The sequence below is a fragment of the Rhagoletis pomonella genome, unplaced genomic scaffold (assembly GCF_013731165.1).
Source record: "Rhagoletis pomonella isolate Grant_MI unplaced genomic scaffold, Rhpom_1.0 Rhpom_scaffold_00014, whole genome shotgun sequence".
Taxonomy (NCBI): domain Eukaryota; kingdom Metazoa; phylum Arthropoda; class Insecta; order Diptera; family Tephritidae; genus Rhagoletis; species Rhagoletis pomonella.
Genome location: NW_023458568.1, coordinates 16,643,682 through 16,668,671, shown reverse-complemented (window position 1 = coordinate 16,668,671; position 24,990 = coordinate 16,643,682). Strand labels below are relative to the sequence as shown.

Below are 24,990 nucleotides of genomic sequence, written 5' to 3'. Positions count from 1 at the left end.
TTTGCAGGTTTCTTTGTGCTGCATTTTTCCAGCCTCATAGGCGGATCCTTTGCATCTGTGGACACACACGTATAACCACAGCTTCTCCGTTTACGGTGTTTTGTATGTAAGTTAAAATAAGTTATTTCAGCAGTGCCTATTCATAAGATGATATTTTCAAATTAGAATAAATTTTTAAATTTAAGCGTTACTAATTTCAGTGGGGTTAAAGTAAAGTAATGACGGATTTAGCTGCTATTTATTGGCTCAGTCATATTTGGTACATTTCTGTGCCCGTCAGTTAAATTAGCTTAAGTGAATTTAGAGGGTTTAACATTTAATTGAGAGATGATAAGATAAGAGATAAACCTATAATAAGATTAATTAATTACTTTAAAGGGAAAATGGCCTATCTCAGCTTAAGCTAACTGACGGGTAGAAATATCATCTTAAATTTAAGTAGAAATATCATATTAAATTTTTTTTCCCAATGTGGGAATACTATTCACAAGTGCGAGAGTGCGTACAACACTTCGCTACCTAAAGGCGTAAAGCTGCCAAGTCCACTTTTTTCAAAATAAAGCTTTTGGTGCAGAATAACAGATAATGCGAGACCACATCGAGTTTTCGTCTCCTGAACAAATTCAAAAAAATGGACTTGGCATCTTTTCACCTTTAGGTAACGACTTGTACATATTAACGTTGCTTAGAAGTTTTTATATGAAATGTGCGTATAGGTGTACATATAATTTAAGGGCTAGTTAAAGTTAGTGAAATATAAAAATTAATAATGAAATGAAAGTTTTTATGTAATAATAATAATTTCTTTTAATTAAATACATTTACTTTGATTAAATGTTTAATTAATAATAATAAATAAGAATAAGTAAGATTAAATGGCTAATTATTAGTAAGTAATTAAATTCGTTTGTTTAAATGGTTAATTATTAATAAGTAATTAAATTCTTTTGTTTAAATGGTTAATTATTAATAAGTAATTAAATTCTTTTGTTTAAATGGTTAATTATTAATAAGTAATTAAATTCTTTTGTTTAAATGGTTAATTATTAATAATTAAATTCTTTTAATTTAATAAAGGTAAATAAAAATTACTGCTGCCCCTTGGAATTTTTTTTAATTAAGTGCCAGTTTCGAGAGTAGGGTTTAGAACCATATATGCTAATTAAATTTTGTTGTTAATACAGTTGATTCAAAATGCCGAAAGAAAGTTGCGTTTTGTGTCGAAAGACATGGACTCAAGAAGGAGTCAAGATGTTCCATGTCCCACAAAATGATTTAAAAAGAAAAAAATGGTCTGACTCTTGCGGAGTCCAGCTAAGTCCTGCAGCGAAGTTGTGTTCCCATCATTTCTTATCGGCCGATTTTATGTTAGGTTCCGATCGTAAACGGGTGAGGTTATTAGACAATGCCTTACCGGTAGCCATTGAGAGCATTTGCGATTGGGAAGAAACTTCTTCCAATTTTATCGATATTGCAACCCAAACAGAGTAAATATAAATGTAACTGCAAAATTTAGATATACTAACTTTTTTGCTTTAGAACAAAAGATTGTCAAGTTGAATTGCTCGAGATAGAAGTAGCAAACTTGAAAGCGCGGGTTAAGGAGCTGGAGAAATTGGAGAAGTCTGTTTCGTCCATTTTTACGGACGGCCAGGTACGCAAATTGTGTGATCCAGATAAGAAAGTCCATTGGGCATGGGAAGACATTTCTTCTGCTATTGCTCTGCACGCGGCAGGACCAAGGGCTTATGGCCACTTATGTGGTAAGGGATTTCCATTTCCTTGCGAATCAACCATTCGCAAATGGCTGCAAAAAGTCACAGTAGACGAAGGTGTATTGAGCTTCTCATTAAATGTGATGAAAAGCAGAAATGAGGTACCGGTTGTGGATAGACTGTGTATTTTATGCTTCGATGAGATGAAAGTCGAATCGCTTTATGAGTACGATGCCACATGCGACACTATTCGGGAACCCTGCAAATACGTGCAGTTAGCAATCGCGCGTGGGTTGAAGGCCTCGTGGAAGCAACCAGTATTCTGCGCCTATGACTGCAAGATGACCAAATCGATTTTGGAAAATCTTGTAGTCAAATTGCAAGAAGTAGGATACACCGTGGTAGGAATAGTATCCGACATGGGCCCAGGGAATCAGTCCCTGTGGAAGGAACTGAATGTCAGCTGTGGTAGGAAACTGTGTATGTAGCTTACCATAGTTTGTTATATTATAATTATTTTTAGAGCAAACCTGGTTTCCGAATCCGGCTATCAACGGGAAGATTTTTGTCTTTGCGGACGTACCGCATCTTCTAAAATTGCTTCGGAACCATTTCCTTGACACAGGTTATGTGGTCAAAGGAAATTCAATAACACCGCAAACAATTGCTCAGTTGCTCGCTTTGACTTCGGTGTCGGATGCATCAATTGCCTACAAATTAACGGAAACACACCTCACTGTTCACCACGCAGGACGGCAAAAGGTAAAGCTGGCTGTCCAACTGTTCTCCCATAATACGGCAAGCGCTATTAGACGGTGTTATGCATTGGGGCATAATATATACAACGCTTTAGAAACGGCCGAATTCATATCCGTGGTCAACGATTGGTTCGACGTTTTCAACCGCAAATTCACTAATTCCCAGTCGCTGCCGACAAAGAAACCCTTTGGAATGGAGTTAGAACAGCAAATGCAGGTATTAGCGAACATGGACGATTGCATGCATCATACTAGGGCGATTGGGCGGCGGGCCTTGTTACCCTTTCAGAAAGGAGTCCTTCTGAGCAACAGTTCTCTCAGAAGTTTGTATGCGTATGTAAAGGAGCGATATGCTTTTCGATATATCCTGACGTACAGGTTGAACCAGGATATTGTTGAAAACTTCTTTGGAGCGATGCGTGCAAAGGGGGGGCTTTTTGACAATCCAAGTCCGATGCATTTTAAGTATAGATTACGGAAATATTTGCTGGGTAATATTTTTTCAAAATTTTTTGATTTCAATCTACCTACATAAATATATACCCATTATCTTATTTTAGCTCGTAACACGGAAAGCTACGCTGCTCGGGGAAATGTAGAAACCGACGAAACCGAGTGGCTTCGCCTCAGTGACACATCAGTTGAAAACCTAAAAGGCCTTCTTACTGATGATGAGGTGGTTTCCGAAGAATTTGCATTTTCCAATGAGCTAGCGTTTCCCAATGAGGTCGAGCAAGGCGTAGGATTAGCGCCTTACACGAGGACGCCCTGGAGTACATCGCCGGTTTCGTCATCAGAAAGCTGGGCTTAACGCAACATGTGTCAGAGGAGCATACGTACACCTGGGTTGACGAAGTCTCCAGAGGCTCCTTGACTAAGCCATCCAGCGATTTTATGGATGTTGTCAAAAGCCTGGAGATCGTGTTCAAGACGTTTAATGGCGACAAAATAAAACCTTGCTCGAACTATTTGTGTAAGCTCAACGCATGTTCGCAACACATTGGTGCCAGCGATGAAGTAAAAAAATTGTATTTTAAAACTCGTATGTACCAGTTAATCAAGAACCTCAACAAGGCGCAAAAAACGCAGAAGAAGCCGGTTCCGCTAAATCAAGGTAAATCATTAAAAGAAAATAAAAAATTAGTTTTAATTTATTAAAAAAAAATATATATTTTATTGTTTATTTACTTTTAGCATGCCCAAATCGCAGATCAGCTCCTCGCCCCGCAACCTCCACAATTCGTCCCGGAACTCGTCCCGGAAGCTCCACAGCATAACGCAAGTACTCCTTGCATGCCACCAAATACCACTGCATAATCATTCCGGTAAGCTTGCAATAATTACAATCATTAAGTTTTCGATAAAATTTTCATATACTAAATTTGCGTATTATCTTTAGCACCTGCTATACCACTGACACAAAGCAGACCACTTGGCAAATTAGAACGCACCGTTGATTCAGAGTCGCGATATGCACCACGCAAATATACTTTATAATAATAGATTTGCGCTTACACACACGTTAATGTTTAGCCAATCCTCCGATTTGTGTCGTGCGCCTTGATATTGTCACACAAAATGGAGGGACCTACACTTTTACGCCGACTAGGCGATTGTATTTTTATGAAAATGCTGCTCTTCATTGGAGGAATACATTTGGAGGTTTCCCACTGCTTACCGAAGGGCGACCGGTTTAGAAAAAAAAAACCTTTTTTGTTTATTTTTTGACCTTGGGTTGAACCAGGTTTGAACCCAGGCTCTGCGGAATGGTAGCACGCACGGCTGGTCACTACACTACAACTGCTACATAATGCAATAACACAATAGTTACTAGTCTAAGAACACATAATATAATAGCTAACGTATGTTAATTGGATTGCATAAAATTGCAATGGCTTTATTTTAATTTTAAGGTGCTGCAGTTTTTATCAGTATCGGACATGAATTACATAATCCGCATATCTGAGTAATGCATTTAGTAAATAAGAAATTAAAATTTAACTTGCTGCTTATGTTTCTTTTTTTATAAAAAACAAATTTAATTAAAAAAATACAAAGATTTTCAAAATATACTACTAACATGAAATTCACCGAAGTTTTACTTTAATTTTGGGGACCTAATGTTGTTTAAAAAACAAATTTAATTTAAAAAATACAAAGATTATCAAAATATACTGGTAACATGAAATTCTCAGAAGTTTGACTTTAATTTTGTGACCTCTTGTAGCTTTTATACTACAAAATAGCACATATATTACATAATTAAGTAGATTTGTTAATATTTCGTTAAATTTTTCTTTGAAAATGCAAAATTACTGGCAAATACATCACAATTTGCACAAGTAATTTCACTACTAATTGCCTACTTTGCGTACTTTTCTACTACTATTTTCGCACCAAGGGATTTCATTCTTTCCCGTTTCTACCACCTTCGTAAATACAACCTTTTGTAAGGGAGTGTCAAACGGCGACTGTCAATAATTATCTAACCTTGTATTATTGAATCATGGGCTGCGCCGATCTCGGACCGCTATTCCTCTCTTAACGAATTTGACGGAATCGTTGTTTGCATGACGTCACACTTGTGCAACTTGTTTACGTTTTCCTTGCAACATTTTTCTTCTTATTCCATTCTTGCTCACGTTTTGGCATTTCTCTCTCGCAATTGCACCAGTGTGACGTCACACAAAAGTTATCATGAACCAAAAAGACAAGATCACGACAGCAGAAGAGTGGCCCGTTATAATCGCACTTATGAAAAAAGTAGGGCGATTTTGACATAAGCCGTTTGTTTACATTTGTTCGTTGTTTACAATTTGGTGGTGGCTTTTTACTGCAATTTTCTTAATTTTCGCTTGCGACAACGTGTGCACACATAAGGTAAAGAATAATTTAACATAACGACATGATTTATAGGAGAATTGCATAATAAAAATGATTATTCATGCGTTCAACAATTACGCTTTTTTTTGTTCTCTTCGTTGTTTACTTCTTACAACAAAGATGGCGTCGAGATTTCAACAGCTAGAAAACAACTTTTTTCTTTCTTTCCTTAAGGCGTGATTTGTGTCTTTCGTTCATGAAAAGTTATTCTCAAAAATCCTCTCTGATCGGCGCAATCTTGTATTCTATCATTCTTGAGAAACAAAGCGCAACAGCCAAGCACGATGTTGATTCGTTGCTCTCTAGCCAACGACTAAACGATAGAGCGCAAGAATACGTGTGGGTTGATCTTCCACAATTGTGGTATGAAGCGCCGACCACTGGTATAGATCTTGCACACGATTGAGAGAATACAAAGGTTGCGCCGATCTCGAACCGCTATTCCTCTCTTAACGAATTTGACAGAATCGTTGTTTGCATGACGTCACACTTGTGCAACTATCTATCATTCTTGGATCTTGCATGCATATAGATACACACAAATATACATACATATGTATGTGTGCATGGATATGAAATGCAGACCTTCGTTTTATTGAGTTTTCTTCTAAGTAATACATACATCCATACATATTCTTATTCTGTTTAGGTGTGTATATTTGTGGTTTCTTATTAATATCCTTATAATGGCGAATCGAAACATTTAAAAGAAATAAAAAAACAAGTAAGAAAGTCTAAGTTCGGGCGGAGCCGAACATTAAATACCCGGCGCAAGTATTAACTATATGTTTTCCACCTTTCCGAAAGCTACCGCTACATGATAAGCGGGTGTATAAATATTAAGTAAACTAGCATCCTTAAATTTCGAAATATTGAAATTTCAAGCATTTCTGAAATTTACCGTTAATCCGATTTCAATAATTTTCAACGGTTTGCTTTTATGTGGCAAGCACAATAACCATACCGAGTTTGGTACAAATTGCTAAAACGGTTAACGATATACATAGATGTGATCATAAGTGGGCGGTGTCACGCCCATTTTCCAAAATTTTATAATAAGCGTATTTCCTGATAAAGAATTGTTGCAACCATCTATTTTGAATAAATTAACTTTAATATTTACTGATTTATCGAGGATTTCGTATTTCTCGATATTACCGTTATATGGGATGTGGGCGTGGTTATTGTACGCCCATTTTTCAAAAATTTTTAATATTCTTATTTATCGTCTAAAAGTTATTCTAAATGTCAATTTTGAGTGAATTATCTTCAGTAGTTACTAAAATATCGCAGTTTTCGTATTTCTGAAAATTACCGTTATATGGGAGGTAGGCGTGGTTATTGTCCGATTTCGCCCATTTTCAATACCATCCGTCCTACGCCCGAAAGAAGTGCATGTACACCATACACCATTATACTGAAAAGTGTACGCTTGGAATATACTTTACCCTGTAGTTCTGTTGGAGTTTTGCTGGTGACTGGTGCTGGTGATTCCATACATCACCGATTGTTAGGCAATTCGCTAGCGACAGGTTATGCGAAGCTCGTATTGAAAATATCACATACTAGCGAATTTATGCATTACTGGTCGTTAGCCAATACGCTAGCGATTAGTAATCGTCACTTGTGCACCAGGTAATCCCTAGCGAAAGGACAAACCACACGCACCCTCTCGGTACGCTTCAATGACATTGCCATGTTAATTTCGTTAGGCAAAGGAATTGGTGTCGTAAATTTTGTCGCTAGTACCCGTCCGGGTACCACTAACGATTTCGCTGACCCTCCAGTAGTGAGTACTGGTCACCCGATATTAGCGATACCAATTCCTTTTCCTAACGAATTTAACATAGCAATGTCATGGAAGCGTACCGAGCAGTGCGCATGGTTTGTCCTTTCGCTAGCGATTACCTGGTGCAAAAGTGGCGGTTGCTAATAGCTAACGCATTGCCCAACGACCAGTAATGCACAAAATCGCTAGTATGTGATAATTCCAATACGAGCGTCGCATAACCTGTCGCTAGCGAATTGCCTAACAATCGGTGATGCATGAAATACCAGCACCAGTCACCAGCAAAACTCCAGCAGAACTACAGGGTAAAGTATATTCCAAGCGAACACTTTTCAGTATAATGGTGTATCTGCATGTTATTTTATTATATGTACATACATATATATTACCACCATAATTCATATATTTGTGGATATTCCTACATTCCTTCCAACCGAAAAGCATTTATTGCATTACTTACATATACATATGTACATATCAGGGTTGTTGCGAATATTCGCATTCGCTAGCGCGGAGCTTCCGCATTAATTTTCACATTCGCATTCGCTTTCGCATTCGCTTTCGCATTCGCAATAATCAATGCGGAGCTTTTGCGAATGCGAATGTTGTGCAAGTGCACCGATAAAACGTATACCTATATGGCAAATAAAATGACAAATTGTAGCCAATATTTTTGCCTGTGGCCGTGGGAGTATTTGTAACAAAACTTTATCAACTTTGATAAAAATGTCTTTAAACATATTATTTCTTTAGCTATATAACCGAGCTATCAATGGACAATCATACAAGTTCCAACTTCTACTTGACCTTTGACGTACATCAAAGAGAACATGGTATTTTTACCAATTTTTTATTTTTTTTGTACTTTAAATACCTGTATTGGTTTATTTCTTTATTATGATTTTTTTGGACCAAACTTAAAAAAACTACTTGATAAAAAATAAGAAAATGTGTACTGCAATTCTTAACCACATTTTCGTGATTTGCTTTTGATGTTACATATATTCCTTTCAATAATTTCAAATGGGGCTCTTTTGGGAATTTTAAAAACAGTAATTTTGTTTACTTGTCGGGCAATATACTTTTCATAGAGATATACATTGGATCCTTGGCTAAAATCTTGTGGTAAAACTGTCCCTTCTTTGCTATTTAAAGTCAAAGAGTACGCTCCTTCAATAGGGATTCCCAGCAGAAATGTTCAACGTCTGGCTATAAAGAGAATCGATGCTCAAATAATTAAAAAACTATGGGTCTGACCTTTAATAAGATAAGAATAACGTAACTATCTGAGATTCAAATGCTTATAAAAAACAGGGTGCTGTTTTAAAAAAATAACAATATTCTGATCCGATTCGGCTGGCAGTCACGACTTTGAAAACAGAATTTTGTTCAAAATTTTCATTCCTGGAAAATAATAATATATTTTCCACAGCTCGCTATAAGTACTAATTTTTCAAACCAGCCGCAGAATAAAGTATTAAAAATTAATTACAGAAACTGAAATCGAAAAACGCCGATGAATTTACAGATTCCCCAAATTCTGAAACAGCCAAAGGAATGAAAGTGAAGAATTCTTTTTAAAAAGCTTTATGGTGATTTAAATGTTGCCCTTCCCCGGTGCAAAATGTGCTTGATGTTCCACACAACCCTGTAAAAAAGCGTGTTTTTGCCTTCTTGTCCTTGTCTAGCTCACCCATTTCATAAGACTGCTGTTTTAAACAACCATCTGATTTTCAGGGCAACCATCTTCCCTGGCAAATCTTCACAGGGCATGAAATGTGATTTTTGCCTTACAATAATGTAACATTTTCAAAAACGAACACACAATTTTCTCACCCTTTGCCTTTAATTTAGAATCGAACACAAAAAGAGACGGGCAATCAAAAGGCGACATTTTTTTGGTAGAAACTAATTCACCATTAGAAAAACCTGACACATCTGGTTTGGCTTGTAGGCGCTGTTTAAACAACGATCTCGCCATTATGCTAAATTCTAATTGTTTCTTAAAAAGACTTGACATCCGCATCCGCGGATGTTAGCTGTTAGATCTTCGCATCCGCATTTGCATCCGCGGATGTCTAAAATTCCACATTCGCAACATCCCTAGTGCATATGTATGTATGCTGTATGCATAACAAAATGCATACCCAAAACAAACGCGAACAATATCTCCCATACAACGTCGTTGAAAATTTTTCGCGATAAGTTTATCGCGATAAGCTGTTGTGAGTGATCGAATGGATTATTTGCATCGTTTTTCTCATTTATGAGAGGCCGAAATCGGCAATGCTCGGACTTCTCATATTCGAGTGAGAGGAAATTTCTTTGCTTTTTTCGATCGCGAATGAAAAGCAGCGGAAATTTTTTTGTCAATCGCATTCCGAATTTGAGAGATTTTAAATTTGTTTGCATTCTCACTCGCGATAAAAGAATGCAAAAATTTATTTGGAATATTATCAATCGCGAACGTGAGAATGTGAGTGAGAATTTCCGAACCCTGTTAAAAAATTACAAGACGTGCACGATATGGTTGTGGAACACATCTTTTAACAATAAATAAAACGACTTTTAGGTAATTTAAAGAAATTTGGAACGACGATAGTTGATACCTGCGACTGGTATATAAAATTCGGTTTCGCCCGAACTTGCAGTTTTCAGGTATAGCTGATCGGATTTTTGTGAATTTGCTAAGAAACGTAAGAAAACTAGTACTTGCCCAGCAAAAAACACGATTACCACAGAAGCGAAAGTGTAAACGAGCTAGGCGATGGGAATCGCTTACGCTTTCGCTTCAGGAAGGCCTTATTTTAACATGGGCATGGCATTGGCGGTAAGCCCTTACCCGCAGCATTACCTTCAAACGAAGGGAGAACGCATGGATAAACAGAACCCAGAGAAGCGAACAAAGAATGCCTTACAGAGAAACTAATGTATTTAGAATGCCCAGATGAGTACATACTTATTTATATTAAATCAGAAAATGTCTTAAAAGATTAAAATTAATTAAAATTTTTATAAATCAGTTTTTATACAAACATATGTATGTATTTGGGTATTTAGATTTTACTTAAAAATCGGTATGTACATACATGCATATTTAATTAAGCTTAAAGTTGTACTTCCTCACTCATGTACTTCACTTCATTGACTGACTTCAACTTCGCTGCAAATTGAACAAAGCAAAACATGATTTTTATGGGAGACAAATTTCCACAGAAACTAACGGTAGAAAAAGATTTTTTTGATATTCATTCTATTTTTCAGCTGACTAGGATGCAGCATTCTACTTTGCATTCCCCGAAATGAAGCAAAGAAGCGAAATAAACAAAAAATATTGTAGGACATTCTACTTTGCATTCCCTGAAATGAAGCAAAGAAGCGAAATAAAAAAAAATATTGTAGGACATTCTACTTTGCATTCCCCAAAATGAAACAAAGAAGCGAAATAAATAAAATATTGTAGGACATTCTAAGGCATTACAACGCTATGCCTTCTAGAACACGTTACCACTAAAAGCGATTACCGATTTTTTGCTGGGTGCTTACTTTAGAACCTTTTGGAGCTCGATTACGTTATTTTAAACTTAAAAATTATTAAAGTAATTCATTATTTTCATAAGTTGCTGAAATATGACTTTGATCAGACGTTTTTCTTATTGTAACTTTGAGCTCTCAATTTTACAATTCATACGCACCTGTAAATATGTTGTCTATTACCGGCAAGGATGGCACCGATAGCCCCAAGTCGAGTTTCATTGTTTCGCAGTTCAACAAAATGCGAGCGACAGTCAGATGGTCATTATGCTCAGCCAAAACGATCTAAGCAAAAACGGTATGATAGGCTTTTAGTAAATGAGCGATATGTATATAAATTATTAACGCTTTAACATCAGAAAAATAGAAGTAATGCATTCACACAACGGCTATGAAAAGGTAGTTAATAGCAGCACAACTTACCAATAAATTAATACAAAGCTGCTTGCAATGTTCTCGCACCATAACGCGCGTATGATCTATACCTAAAAATGAAATATGCAGCATCAATGGTAAATGCAACGTCCAATCAATTCCCGGAATACCGTCGACAACAATGTCTGTTAACAACATCACGGCAACGTTGCAGCTAAAAGTAGCAATGGGAACGCAAATGTTAAAGAGGATAATGGCAAATAAAAAGTATCAACTAGGGAACGGATTTCCCTACAAATGCATTTTTGTTTTGTAAGAACTTTGCTTACTTTTGCTGACAAGGGGGAGGGAAGGTGTTAAAGATAACTAAACCTCTGCGTTGTTTTGTGAGATTTTTTTCTCATTGTCTCCATTTTCGCCTTTATCTCTATTTTCGCCTTTATCTTCACTTTTGCCTTCTTTTTTTGTCTTCATTTTTATCACTTATTTCTTCATCTCCATATTTATCTTTATTTCAAAGTATAATTTCAAATACGAAGTAAAACGAAATGCGAAATAGCTTAAATTGAACAGGTTACAAAAACAACCATAGACAAATATGGAAATTTTTAAACGACGATTTTCAACCAATTTCGAAACTATAAAACCTCCCTCATCTACAGAAAGTTACCTTTCCAACGGTGTTTTTGGTTTTGAAATCGGTATATTTACCTTGGTCTTCATCTTTGTTTTTATCCTTCATATCTTTGCTTTTATCCTTTTCTTTATCTATTCACGTAGATGAGATGAGGTGCGATGACGTGATAAGATATGACGTGATTTGATGTGATGTGATAGGATGTGATGTGATAGGATGTCATGTCATGTGCTGTCATATCCTGTGTGTCATATAATGTCATACCATATGATGTCATATCATGTAATGCCATGTCATGTCATACGATGTCATATCATGTGATGTCATGCCATATAATGTGATGTCGTATCATATGATGTCATGTCACGTAATATCGTGGGATGAGATGTAATGTGATCACATTCCATGTTCCGATTATTATATCGATAACGCTGTCGATAACTGTGTCGATAAAAATACCGATAACAATGCCCATAAACATATAGAAAAATATAACGATTGCAAAATCGATTCGTTCATCGATAAACATCATAATCATCAGTATCGACTATTATACATATCAATATCTATTACTAAATCGATAACAAAATCAAGTATTTAATCGATTATTATACCGATAACAATATTCATTATTGTATAGATAACAATATCGATTATTATATCGATAACAATATCGATTATCATATCGATTACAATAGCGGTTATTTATTCAACAACAGTATCGATAACAATATCGAGTTTTATATCGATGAAAATATCGAGTTTTATATTGATAACAATATCGGTCTTCATCCTCATCCTTTTCTTCATGTTTATCTTTATTTTTCCATATTCCTCTTCACCTTTACCTTAAAGTGTTTAAATTTACCTTGATCTTCGTTTTTGGCATCTTTGTTTTGGTTTTTATTCTCAAACCGCTAAACCGCTGAGAACCATTTCCATGTGCATTATTCCACTTGAATTTGACAATTTGCTCCCAACCAACCAACTGCCGCTAAAGAAGTTTCACTTCATAAATTCAAGAAATTTTCTTACCCTTTCAGTTACCCTAATTCTTCTTTATCTGTCATTGACTCCATTTTTGTCTTTATCTTCACTTTTACCTTCTTTTTTTAACTTCATCGTTATCATTTCTTTTTTCATCTTCATATTTATCTTTATTTCAAAGCTTAATTTCAAATGCGAAGTGAAACAACATGCGAAACATGTCAAATTGAACATGTTGTAGCAACATCTATACACAAATACGGAAATGTTTAAACGACGGTTTAGGCCGTAAAATGCAACCAATTTGGAAACCATAAAAACTCTGCTCATCTACAGAAAAATGCCTTTCCAATGGTGTTCTTGGTTTGGAAATCGGTTCGGTAGAATCACCAAACGAACGGAGACAAAATTCATGTTAGCGTATTAATATATAGATAATCATTGTGAATATTGTAAAAAAAAAACTGTCACATTTCCTCTTGGGTCACTTTATGTACATGGATGTGCTATGTACAGTACTATTATTTCTGCAAATGCTTGTGCTTTCAATACACTTTTTTAAAGACACTACATATTTATTTGTTTTGTTTTGAATGTCTATTATGTGCGAATATTTTTCAATTTACAGTGCATGGAAATCCGCTTCCTAGTGATAACTAACAAAGGATGCAACAACAACATCGACGTTTACTAACCGGTGAAAGCCGCTGATTGGCAAACTGGCGTCTGGTAAGAATTCAGTAAGTGGGGCAAAGTATCCACCATACTCCGGCATAGGCAGTGGATGTGGTGCCATAGGAGCATCTGCGGAACGCAACTCCACGTTCTCCTCCTGCCGTAGCTGTGTTTGTGTGTGAGCAGTAGAGTATATTTAATTTCATATTCGAATAATAAGGAATTCATGTAAAAGCGGAATAATAAATTAATTATTTGTGCATATGTATGTAAAGAGTTGTTAGTAGTATGCTTACCTCAGCATCATTAATTAAAATATCTTCGGGACGGGGTAATATCGATGGTCCGGAGGCAGCACGTATTTTATCAGCGCCTCGTGGTGGACGATTATTTGCGGTTTGTGTGAAGGCGCGTATACCGCTATCAGATTTACATGTTCTGTGAAGATAAATGCTTTCATTAGATTCTTGGTAAGAAGCAAGTGTATATTTATAAAAGGCAAATTTCATAATTTTATACTAAGAATGATAGAGTACAAGATTGCGCCCATCAGAGAGGATTTTTGAGAGTAGTTTTCGCGTGACGTCATTTTGGTGCAATTGCGAGAGAGACAAGTAAATACGAAGGAAAAATTGTAAACAATACGGAAAACTGTGTTAATATCAATATTAAATGGTCCAATTTTGCAGGAATTACTAAATATGCAAAGTTTAATTAAGTAGGAACACGTAGCAATGATTTTGGCCATGTAGCCCTTTACGTAAGTACGATTTTCAGCACATGCCGGATGTTGGAAAAATGCATGAAGTTATATGTATATAGATATGTATGTAAGTTGCCTTTTGTTTTCATTTTTAAAATTTGCCACTGCACACTTCATTTTGTCTTGTAATGTTTCAATAATTGTATAAAACTACGCAGAAATATTAACACAAAAATAGTTAAATTGGATTAAATTGTTTAGTTATTTTCCCACTATTTTTTGGGTTAGTGGGCGGAGGGGGAGGTTCATGGGTCTTAATATCTTGCCCACTAGAAAGAACACAGTTCACACTTTGTAGAAAGTCACACTTGACCCCTCGAAACCTATCACAGACCCCTGGAGAACCATTGGAAAATGGTCTAAAATTACCATTTTGACACCGGAACTGTAAACTCGATAAAGAGTATTTTTGTTCAGAACACCTTTCTATTGTCAAAGGTATTCAACATTTCTTGTGCATATAACTCCGGGTAGGCCATTCACAGTATATTTGCGTAGAACTCACTCCGAAATTCACAAAAAAGTGCATTTTTCAGACCGATTTTATAAATAAATTAGTGACCGAAAATTACTAAATTAGGCTTTACAATATAGTGTAGACCCAATGTTGCCGCTTTGATACATATGTATCTAATTGGATACATTTTCGCCTTAAATTTTGAGGGATACGTCGTTTTTTTCCTCAGTGTAAATTTGGATACCTTTTCCCATAAGTATCCGTCTAGGTTGGCGAAAATCCCCCTAGATATATCCTCCAAGCGGGTGCCGACTGGGCAATGGGCATCGTTGCTTACACCGCTGTGGCAAGGTAGGCTTGTTCCTATGGCCGCAGTGGTGCAAGCAGGTGGGGCCTAGCCAAGGCCGAGGTATAAACTCCCCTGCCTCGTCTAAGTCTAGTGGTAGGCCGTACGGGCTCGCCCAAGGGGGGCTGGGGTGGGCATACTTAGGCTATTTCTAGGGGGTACCTGGCGGTAGGTATAAAACGCCCCCCTAATCCAGGGTGTCATGCGTCACCGTGCCCATTGGATGGTTTGCAGTCAGGGGGTTTTCCGACTGTATTCTAACGGCGCCTCCCGGATACCTGTCCGCCTCCGGGAGTAACGGTGGACTTACCTCAGCATGGGGCTCTGCTGAGGCCGACCGTTTTTCCCCTTACCCATATATTCGGTCGCCGAACGGTTTCGGCTCAGTAGGCGACCAACGAACCAGCTGATAAATGAACTCGAAAAATGTAGCCCCGGATCCCTGCACGGGTAAAAATGCCGCCGACGGACACGGCGTTAAAGTCAGTCTAAAAACGACATCTTCGGTAGCCGCTGGAGCGGTCCCGAAGAACCTAAACGGCTAACCATACTGAATGTTGCGCCCGGCGTCAGTAGCAGCAAACCCCTGGTGGGTAGTGGCCAACTGGCGTCTGGGCTGCAAGCGGAGCCTGCACAGCCAATTGACCTCTCGTGCCAGTCGTCCACATCTCTGGAAGCTGCGAGTACACCCCTTGAGGGCAGCTCCAAAGCGGCACCGGGTGAAGGCGATACTGGCACCCAGAAGTCCTGCACGGACAGCACCACCGACCGCAAGCCCCTTGAGGGTAAGAAGTCGGATCAACGCAAAGGCGTCCCAGGTCCCAGTGGTTCGAGGACCAAAAAAGAAGTCCGACCAGCAGTCAGGGCGAAGAGGGACAGAAGAGCCGCTTCTAGACTACTGAGGAAGTTCGGCAATGACCCGGTTCCCGAGAGTATGAGGGAAGTGGTTGAGAGGGCGAGGGGCGTTCTCTCCGAAAGTCGTGAGCGACCTCAGGAAGGAAATGCCGCCAACAAACCTGCACCCACTCACTCTCGTCCTAGGGAGCTGGGCAGCAAAAGGCAACGGTCAGCAGACAACATGGATGCTGCTTCCTGCCCACTTGTACTTCCGAGAGGAAAGAAGAAGCCACACTGGTGGAGCAAAGAAATCGCCTCTCTAAGGAAGGAAAGCAGGAAACTCTTTAATGCGGCAAAGCGCGATGGTTCTTGGACTCCATATAAGGCAGCCCTGAAGAAATTTAAAAATGCCACCAGGAAAGCCCAAAGGGACTCCTGGAAGGATTACTGCGATAGTATAGAGGGTCAGTCGGAGGGAAATCGCCTGCGAAAAATGCTTGCGAAAAGTCCGACGAACCCGATGTATATTCAGAAACCAAATGGGGACTGGACGTCATCTCGTGAGGAAATGCTTGTAGTCCTAATGAACGCGCATTTTCCAGGATAGATTGCCTTACTTTGCCATCAAGTGCTTAGCCTTATATAGATTGTGCTGTGGACAGAGCTCTCAAGAAAGCCGCCTATCCAATCTAATCTTGTCTTGTCACTATGGGTGAGTGCCAAAGAGCAAGTTAGATTTATTAAAATGAAAAGTGTTTATGTTTTATTAGGTTTTAAAATCAACAGTGTTTATTGAATGATTTCCAGTAACTGAACTACTTATGAACTTAGTTCTACTTATATAGCGTTGAAAACAATATCCAATCGATGACTAACACATTTGGTAAATGTGTCAAACTATTTTGGGTTCAATTGCTTTTGGACCTTCCACTTGGGTTTGTCTTGTGATCATATGTCATCGCATACGCTGCAATGAAATGCAATAAAAGAATGAACGTTAAAGGGTTTATGACCCCAGAACGGTCATATGTCTGTTTGGCTTATCGTTTGGTTATTGTTTCCACGTTTACCTACTTTTGACGAAAGTCACTACACGGAGCCCAACACCGCGGCTATTATCTCTGAACGGCCGTTGACTTCAGTGGACTTTATTGATGTACAAAGGGTAGACTGGGCCATAAAGTCCTTCCAGCCCTACAAATCTCCAGGTATGGATGGTATCTTCCCTGCCCAACTTCAGTCAGCATCTGACGTTTTATGTCCGATACTTGTCTTAATCTATAAGGCTTGTATCAAGCTTAGTTTCATACCCAAGGGTTGGACCCTGGCGAAAGTTGTGTTTATTCCCAAGGGAGGTAGACCCTCCCACGTTAAACCAAGTGACTTTCGACCGATAAGCCTTTCCAAGTTCTATGTGACTTAGTTCAAGGCGCCTTACGCTTCGTGGATACCTGGTCCAAAGAAGTAGGACTTAGTGTCAATCCTGCAAAAACGGCCATGGTTCTGTTTGCAAAGAAAACGAAAGCTGTCAGGCTACAACCTCCTTCCTTGAACGGTATCACACTGACTTTCTCGGAGGAGGTTAGATATCTGGGCATTATTCTTGACAGAAAGTTAACTTGGCGGCGCAATATAGAAGAGCGCTGCCAGAAAGCTATAACGGCTATGTATGCCTGTAAATCGGCGATTGGGAAAAAATGGGGATTGAAGCCTCATATTGTGAACTGGATGTACACAGCGGTTGTGCGTCCCATTCTATTCTACGGCATAACGGTTTCGTGGCCGTCCGTAGATAAATCTACTATAAGAAACAAATTAACAGCGGTCCAAAGGGTGGCGTGCATGATGATCACGGGAGCGTTACCATCGACGCCGACTAAAGCCCTTGCTTCACTTGCTACCTGTGGACCTATATGGTAAACTACAGGCAAGCTGTAATGCTATTAGATTAAATGCACTAATCAAATGGAGTGACACGAGTTTGGGCCCTCTAGAATCTTGGAAGATCTTCCAGATGACTTTAGGCGCCTGGACTACACAGTCCCGTCTTCGGGACTAAAGAATTATTTCCAGACAAGGATCCCCTCAAGGGAAGAATGGGAGGAGGATTCGGTCCTGATATCGTATTCTGACTCAACACTGATGGCTCCAAAGTGAATCTGAAGGTAGGAAGTGGGGTATACTCGCAAGAACTCTCACTTAGCCTCAGTTTTCGTCTGCCAGATCTATGCAGCGTTTTTCAGGCTGAACTAACAGCAATAAATGAAGCTGCAAGTTGGCTGATCGATTCTCTAATTAATCTGAAGGCGGTAACAATCTTATCTGATAGCCAAGCGGCTATTAAAGCACTTAATAGTGACAAATCTACGTCGAAGGTTGTTATGGAATGTAGACGTACTCTTAATGAACTGGCACAAGGTGTTACGTCACTAATGTTGTGTGGGTGCCACGCCACAAACACATACCAGGAAACTGTACTGCAGATGAACTAGCAAGGAAAGGAACCTTGTTGCCTGCAATCAGTATAGCCCGTAATGCGGGCATTCCGCTATCTTCTTGCAATCTCTGGTTTGAGAATAACTTTGTCGGACGGGCTAATATAAGATGGTCTGCGGAGCCTACTTGCAGGATAGCAAGACATATCTGGCCTAAGCTTGACAAGCGTAGATCTCGCCCTCTTCTCCACTTGGAGCGACCACTGTTGCGGCATGTTATTGGAGTTCTCACCGGGCATTGCCTGATGGGAATCCACGCCACTAGAATGGGTTTGCAGTCAAACGACTACTGTCGTAGCTGCCGCGATGAGGAGGAAATCGAAAGCGTGGAGCACTACTTATGCCACTGTCCTGCTCTGGCGAGAGCTCGCCGTTGCTCGTTCCTCCATTATTCTTTTGAATGTCTGGCCGAACTGGATTCAGCCAGTGTCTATGACTTTGTGCGCTTCATCAGAGCTACGAAGTGGTTTCACTACTAGGGTAAGAGGAGGGACATATGGAGTCTCTTATACGGCATCATAACGGGCCCTTGGTGGCCTAAGTGTGCCCTTTTCCTGAGGGATTAGGGCAGCTAGTTAACCTAACCTAACCTAAGATAAAGGAAATTTTTTTATTTATGTACAAGCTATTATTACATTTTTAACAGTTGGCTGTCACCCTCCAATCAAGAAATTCTCGTGCGTGCATTCAATAACACCAAGTAGTGTGCAAATTTTATAAAGTGTTCCGACCTGTAGTAGTTAACTGTAATGCAAAAAAATCAACTTTTGCATCCCGAGCAACCCTTCTCTTAGCATTCAAAGGAAATTGACAACCGGCATTGACAACCGGATTGATGACTAATCTTCAACAATAACTTGACTGTGCTAAAAATAACTAATAACTTCTAAATTTTCAGTTATACATATGTCATTAAGCGATAATTCAAACAAGCTGGAAATAGAAATTTTTCTTGAAGGCGGAATTTACAGACAAATACAAGTTTTTGAGATTTTTTTTAATTTCATAGACAGCTCCGAATCCCCCAGTTTGATTGAAAAACATTGTAACTGAAATAGCAGGAAATAACAATTTACTGAACTAAATGTAACAGGTCAAAATTAGTTTAAATTAGTATTATTTTAATAGACTAAGAAACATTTTTCGGATGTATTATTTGTGGGAATCTAATCGTAGTAAAACAAAAACAGCGAACATTCGGAAACTTTGGCCCGTAGTTGTAGTTAATATTTTTCAATTCTTAGAAACAGATCTGGGAAATAAAGGCCCGTAGTTATAGTCAAAATTAAGCCGACACTAAAGTTAGTTGCAGCTTTTTTGGCAGGTATCTCAAAGAAAATTATGTCAAAAAACTGCAATTAACTTGACGAGTCGACTTAATTTTGACTATAACTACGGGCCTTTGTTTCCCAAATCCGTGTCTAAGGATGGGAATAACTTTGTTAAGGGGCCGAGTTTTTCTTCCATAGATATACTGTGTAAAAATGTCCGCTCTTTTCGGTGGATACATTTGGATACAGTTTTCAATTTTTTATGGATACTTTAAAGGCTAACGCAGTGGCAACACTGTGAAGACCTTTGACTACAAGTGTGTTTAAAATCTATTGGATCGGGTCACCCATTCGGACACAATAGCCCGAAATCATTGTGCAAATAACTAAACCGTATCCAGTTAAATCGTTATTTGGTTTTCCTCAATCAACAATTGCATCAAAATGACGTCAAACACACAGCTGATTCCGTCAAATTCACAAAGAGCGGATTAGCGGTATCGCGATGGGGGCAATCTCTGTTTCTCTCAATCGTGATTTTATACTAAGTCATGCAGCTGGATATTTTTTCAAAAATATGTATACGCTACGAGCATTGAAATAATAGTGTGTCCAAATCAAATATACTTTTTCAGGCTATGTAAAATTTCAAATAATTTTGAGAACCAATGAATTGCAAAAGTAAAGACTTCTTTCATAACTATGCTTATAATTATAAAATGTTTGGCTTTCATACACAAAGTGTATGAATTAATATAAAGACTGATTTAACATGTACATTAAATGGGGCAGTAAAATATTAGTTTATAAAAGAAGTTAATAATAAAAGTACAATGATGAATTGTTTGACGTTCTATATATGCGTATATTTAGTACTTAGAAGCATGGCCTTAATTACCAAGTTTATATCAACTCGCCTTTTACTACCACGTTTTTGACACACTTATTATTATTTTTCCACATTTATATCTACTAGCTTTCTTGTTTGTTCAAATTTTAGTATGGTAAAAGTATTTACTATAACACCGTGCGACAGTCAAATTTACACACGAAAAAATCAATATATTCAGAAAACTGGGGGCCAAATATAGTAAAAGTGCGTTTTAAGTTTTTCTCTCTGACGTCAGGAGTTTTTTTTATAGGACTTTGAAATTTCTGGAATATGATTGAATAAAAAAATGATTCAAAAGATTCGGTGCATTGTAGAATAACAATATGCGTATCAATTAAATGGAAAAATTCTGTAGAATAGAAAAAAAATAATAATTTTTGGGTGCACTAGGACGAATAAGTATTGAAAATGTCCTTTTAAAACTTTAACCTTGAATATCCTTAGAGATTTCCAATATTTATTTTTGGAAAAATAATATATCTCAAGGACTAATATATTTACTACCACATCCTCGAATTTCATCCTTCTCACTTTATTAGTTTTAAATAAAAAAAATTTACACTTCTCTTTATAAGATATTGATAGTTACAATATACATAAATAAATATACTGAAATCATTATTATGAAACGATTTACACTGAAAATAAAATCTGCGTAAATATAACGAAAGCTTGAGAAATTACTAAATTTTCCGTCATTTTGAGCCACGAAAGTTTTCGTTAATTGTACAAAACCGATTTCGTACATACTACGAAAATATGGGACATGCGTTCGTACTATTTACTACTACGTACTATTTTATTTTTTTAAGCAAAATGTTTTGCAAAAACGCCTTATGTTAATGATCAAAATATAATGAAAGTGTTGTGTTATCATTTGAGCCATGGTTTTTATAGTCTGTGAGTATACGTATACTCTCCATCTGTAGTTAAAAAAATGAAATATTTTTAAACTTGTTTAAAATATTCAAAAACTTGTATAGGAGAAATACGGGTATAGGCAGATAAATGCGCTATTCATCCGCCTATAGTTTTATGGTGAATTTGTGTTGTTTGCACTGTTGATTCTCTTTTACACTGGGGTACAATTCATACAGTTTAAAATTAATTAAAGATTCATTATTTTTAATTTGTATTCCGATTGGAGGCCGCTGTGGTGTTGTGGTTATCAGTGCGCCCTACCATTCCGCATGGCCTGGGTTCGAGTCCAGTTTCCGACCAACATTAAAAAAACAAACACTATTATCCAAAAGTAAATTGCAAAAAGCATTGAGGTAATCAAGGACCTCATTTCTGGTTCCGAATAAGAAGACGAAATCAGGTTCAATCTAAAAAGAGAATTTATTTTAATGAAAGAAAAATTAAGAATGAGCTTAAGTCTTCCTAAACGAAAACGATCAGTCAAACATCAAATGTTTGTTTTGGATTATTTATTCTCGGGGTCTCGAATGCTGTTCATATGTGTTGCAGCGCACGCGCACCAGTGTTTGATTTTTTTTCTATATGCAACAATAAAACAACAACAAAACGAAAGCAAAAAAAAAACATTCTCACTCACCTTTGCCAGCTAGCAATCATAGGTAGCAATGTTTACGATTAATTAATATTTAATTTTTTATTGTATATTCAGCAAGTTCCTTTATAAAACGTTTAAATTTATATTATAGTAAGTACGTCTCACAGCAGCCAACAGGTAATTTCGCAATTTCACGCGGTACATAAAAATATGATGAAATATTAAACTGCCGGCAATTTAGTATATTGCACGAAAATATTCGTATAGATTGGCGCTTACACATATGTTAGTGTTTGGCCGAGCTTCTCCTCCGATTTGTGGCTTGCGTCTTGATGTTGTCACACAAAGGGGAGGGACCTACCGTTTTACGCCGACTCCGAACGGCGAGCCGGGCTTGAACCCAGGCCCTGCGGAGTGGTAGCGCGCACTACTAACCACTACACCACAGCGGCCTCGTATATTGCACGAAAATATTCGTATATGAGACATTCTTTTTCATATCGGACACCAAATTTTGTGTCACACTTTCAATTGGCTTAACATTTTTTTATGGGTTCTATACATGAAATAAGCTAACACGTATTCGAGGAAATTGTTTTAAATTTTTTCTCTTCGGAGATATGATCTGTCAAAGTTTGCATTTCTTCGTAATTCTGACTAATCATGTACTTCTCATTTTCGTTGTTGGTGTTTCCGACAGGGTAGGAGCGTGATGTAAAGTGAACGATTTTCCGTCATCCCTTGTCAAATTTGGTTTGGAGACAAACCGGTTTCGGCGTTGTGCCATCTTCAGTGTAATTTTTCGTTCTAGAATATTCTAGAAATAGGCGTGGCTATATAAAAACCAAAGTTCAAAAATTTAAACTTTATTGTGTATTTCGCCAGAACATCTATATGAATTTAAAAAGTTGTGGAACAAATATTTTTAACGAAGCGATATTCTGCAGAAATCCGCAATAAAATCTGCGTTTTGCTAATTTTAGTCCTGCAATTGCAACGCCCATTTCTAGGGGTTTGTCGCCTTAAAGAAAAATCTTGCCATACAAATATTACATCTGGATAGGTATTCTATCGGAATCCGCAATAAAATTTTAGTTTCTGCAAAAACCCGATGCTTAATACCTTACTAAAATATCCCAAAATAAGTTTTCGAAAACAAGTTACAAAAAATTGTTGGTTCTCACAAAATTAACTATCTCGCCATAAAGAAAAATATTTTAAAAATAGTTCTTGAAAACCCCTAATTTTTTTGAACCACATTTTTATAGAGAATTAAAAAAGGATTACGATGGTATAATTTTAAATCCCTATTTTACTGGTCTTCACTATGCAAATCAACTTCAAAAAGTTCAACTGTTAATAGCTAAGTTAGCTTTAGGAAAATCTTGACCATCTTATATGTATATAGAAATGTTAGAGCCCGAGATATAACGATTTGAAGAAGTACATGATTAGTCAGAATCACGAAACAAGGCAAACTTTCACAGAAAAAAATTCCTCGAACACGTGTTAGCTTATTTCAAGCCATTAAACGTGGCTATTACCTTGTTTATACCTACGCAAGAACCGCATTAACAAAAAGCTGATTTGCCTCAACTTATATTTGTTTCAAGTATTTATTACTATATTTATACGCATGCATGAGTCGCTTTAATTCATTTCGCCGCGATTCAAAACATATGTATAAACTGAATTTCAATTCGCTTTGAAAGAGCGAAGTGTTTTGGCTCACACTCCATTTCAAATCGGTAGTTTATATCTCCAGACCAGTGTTGCCGTTTTAGCCCTTTGGTGGCTAAATTTGGCTACCAAATTCTTTTTTTGGCCACAAAAATGTGAAATTGCCCCTAGCCCTTTTTTAGCCCTTTTCAAAATTTATTCATCATTGACATTACAATTTTTTTATGATTTTCATGAATTTAACTCTTCGCTCATAAAGCGAACGCCTTTCCTTTAAGGCAAGTAAACATATGTCTATGTATGTTCCTTACGTTTCTGGGCCGTTATCTTATCCGTTAACGATTTAACTATACTTAAATTTTAGTTAGTATGGAAGGTGCCACACCCCCTTTTACGAATTCGGGCAAACTTCACATAAACCATCTGCATGATAGCCTGAATATGCCGTATAAATTTGGTTGAATTCGGTGAAGCCGTTCTTAAGTTATATTGTCACACCAAAAACGTTCACTTATTTTTATATTTTAGTTAGTATGGGTGGTGCCACGCCCCTCTTCCGAATTCGGGAAAACTTCGCATAAACCATCTGCATGATAAATCGAATATGCCACATAAATTTGGTTGAATTCGGTGAAGCTGTTCTCAAGTTATGAGGTCACACCAAAAACGTGCACTTATTTTTATATACATATATAATTTAGCTACCATTTTTAGCCACAACGGCGATTTTAAGCTCTTTTTTAGCCCTTTTTTAGCTGGAATTTAGCTACCACTAAAAATATTTCGCGGCAACACTGCTCCAGACAGTTAGAAAGAGTGTATAAACATCGCTCTCACCCAAAGCGAATTGGAGATTAGCTGTTCCGCTCAAATTCCAAATAATCGCATCAGTATTTAAAAGCTGATTAATAATAATCGTTCTTTTTCTTTGCCACGATTTTATAATGCCGAATAAAACTAGATTTTTATCACTTTCCATTATGTTAACTTATAAAATGTCAAATGAAAACAGCTGATTTTATTTGCTTTTGAAGACGGTTACTTTGATGCCGATATAAAGCCGTAAGTATAAACACTAGAGCGAAATATGCGAAAAATGCGCTTTCAATTAAGTCGATTATTCTGTGCGTATAAACGTAGTATATACCTGTGTCGTTATAGCGCACTCGCTGAAACCGTATTCAAAAGTAAACAAAATTTGTTATTTTTATTCGATATTTCTTAAATATTAATTTGCGCGGTGTGCCGAAATGGAAGCGAGTAATAATTCAAATTTTTTATAATAATAATTCAATTTTAAAACGGGATGTATAAAGAAAACCAGCCTTTTTTCACTTCGCGTCAAATGAGTGATGTGTTTGTTTATACCTGTTTTCTAAC

General features: G+C 37.4%; 1 protein-coding gene and 2 long non-coding RNA genes across 4 annotated transcripts in view; 2 read left to right on the top strand and 1 right to left on the bottom strand.

The window, feature by feature from the left end:
* The window catches only part of LOC118749282, a 1,338-nt gene extending 563 nt beyond the window's left edge, over positions 1-775 (top strand). For both annotated transcript variants that reach the window (XR_004994189.1, XR_004994190.1), the window contains exon 3: positions 8-775. This is a non-coding gene — a long non-coding RNA (uncharacterized LOC118749282). The remainder of the gene's footprint in view (positions 1-7) is intronic.
* LOC118749276 (protein furry-like) overlaps positions 1-24,990 on the bottom strand; it is a 1,083,341-nt gene that overhangs the window by 199,859 nt on the left and 858,492 nt on the right. Inside the window, exons 21-24 of the mRNA XM_036484076.1 lie at positions 13,650-13,791; positions 13,374-13,519; positions 11,103-11,268; positions 10,841-10,964 (exon numbers count right to left, since the gene is read on the bottom strand). Of these exons, the coding sequence (XP_036339969.1) occupies positions 10,841-10,964; positions 11,103-11,268; positions 13,374-13,519; positions 13,650-13,791 (578 nt within the window). The remainder of the gene's footprint in view (positions 1-10,840; positions 10,965-11,102; positions 11,269-13,373; positions 13,520-13,649; positions 13,792-24,990) is intronic.
* LOC118749283 lies at positions 3,446-4,507 on the top strand. The gene is made up of 3 exons (XR_004994191.1): positions 3,446-3,587; positions 3,668-3,798; positions 3,873-4,507. It is a non-coding gene; the product is annotated as an uncharacterized LOC118749283 (long non-coding RNA).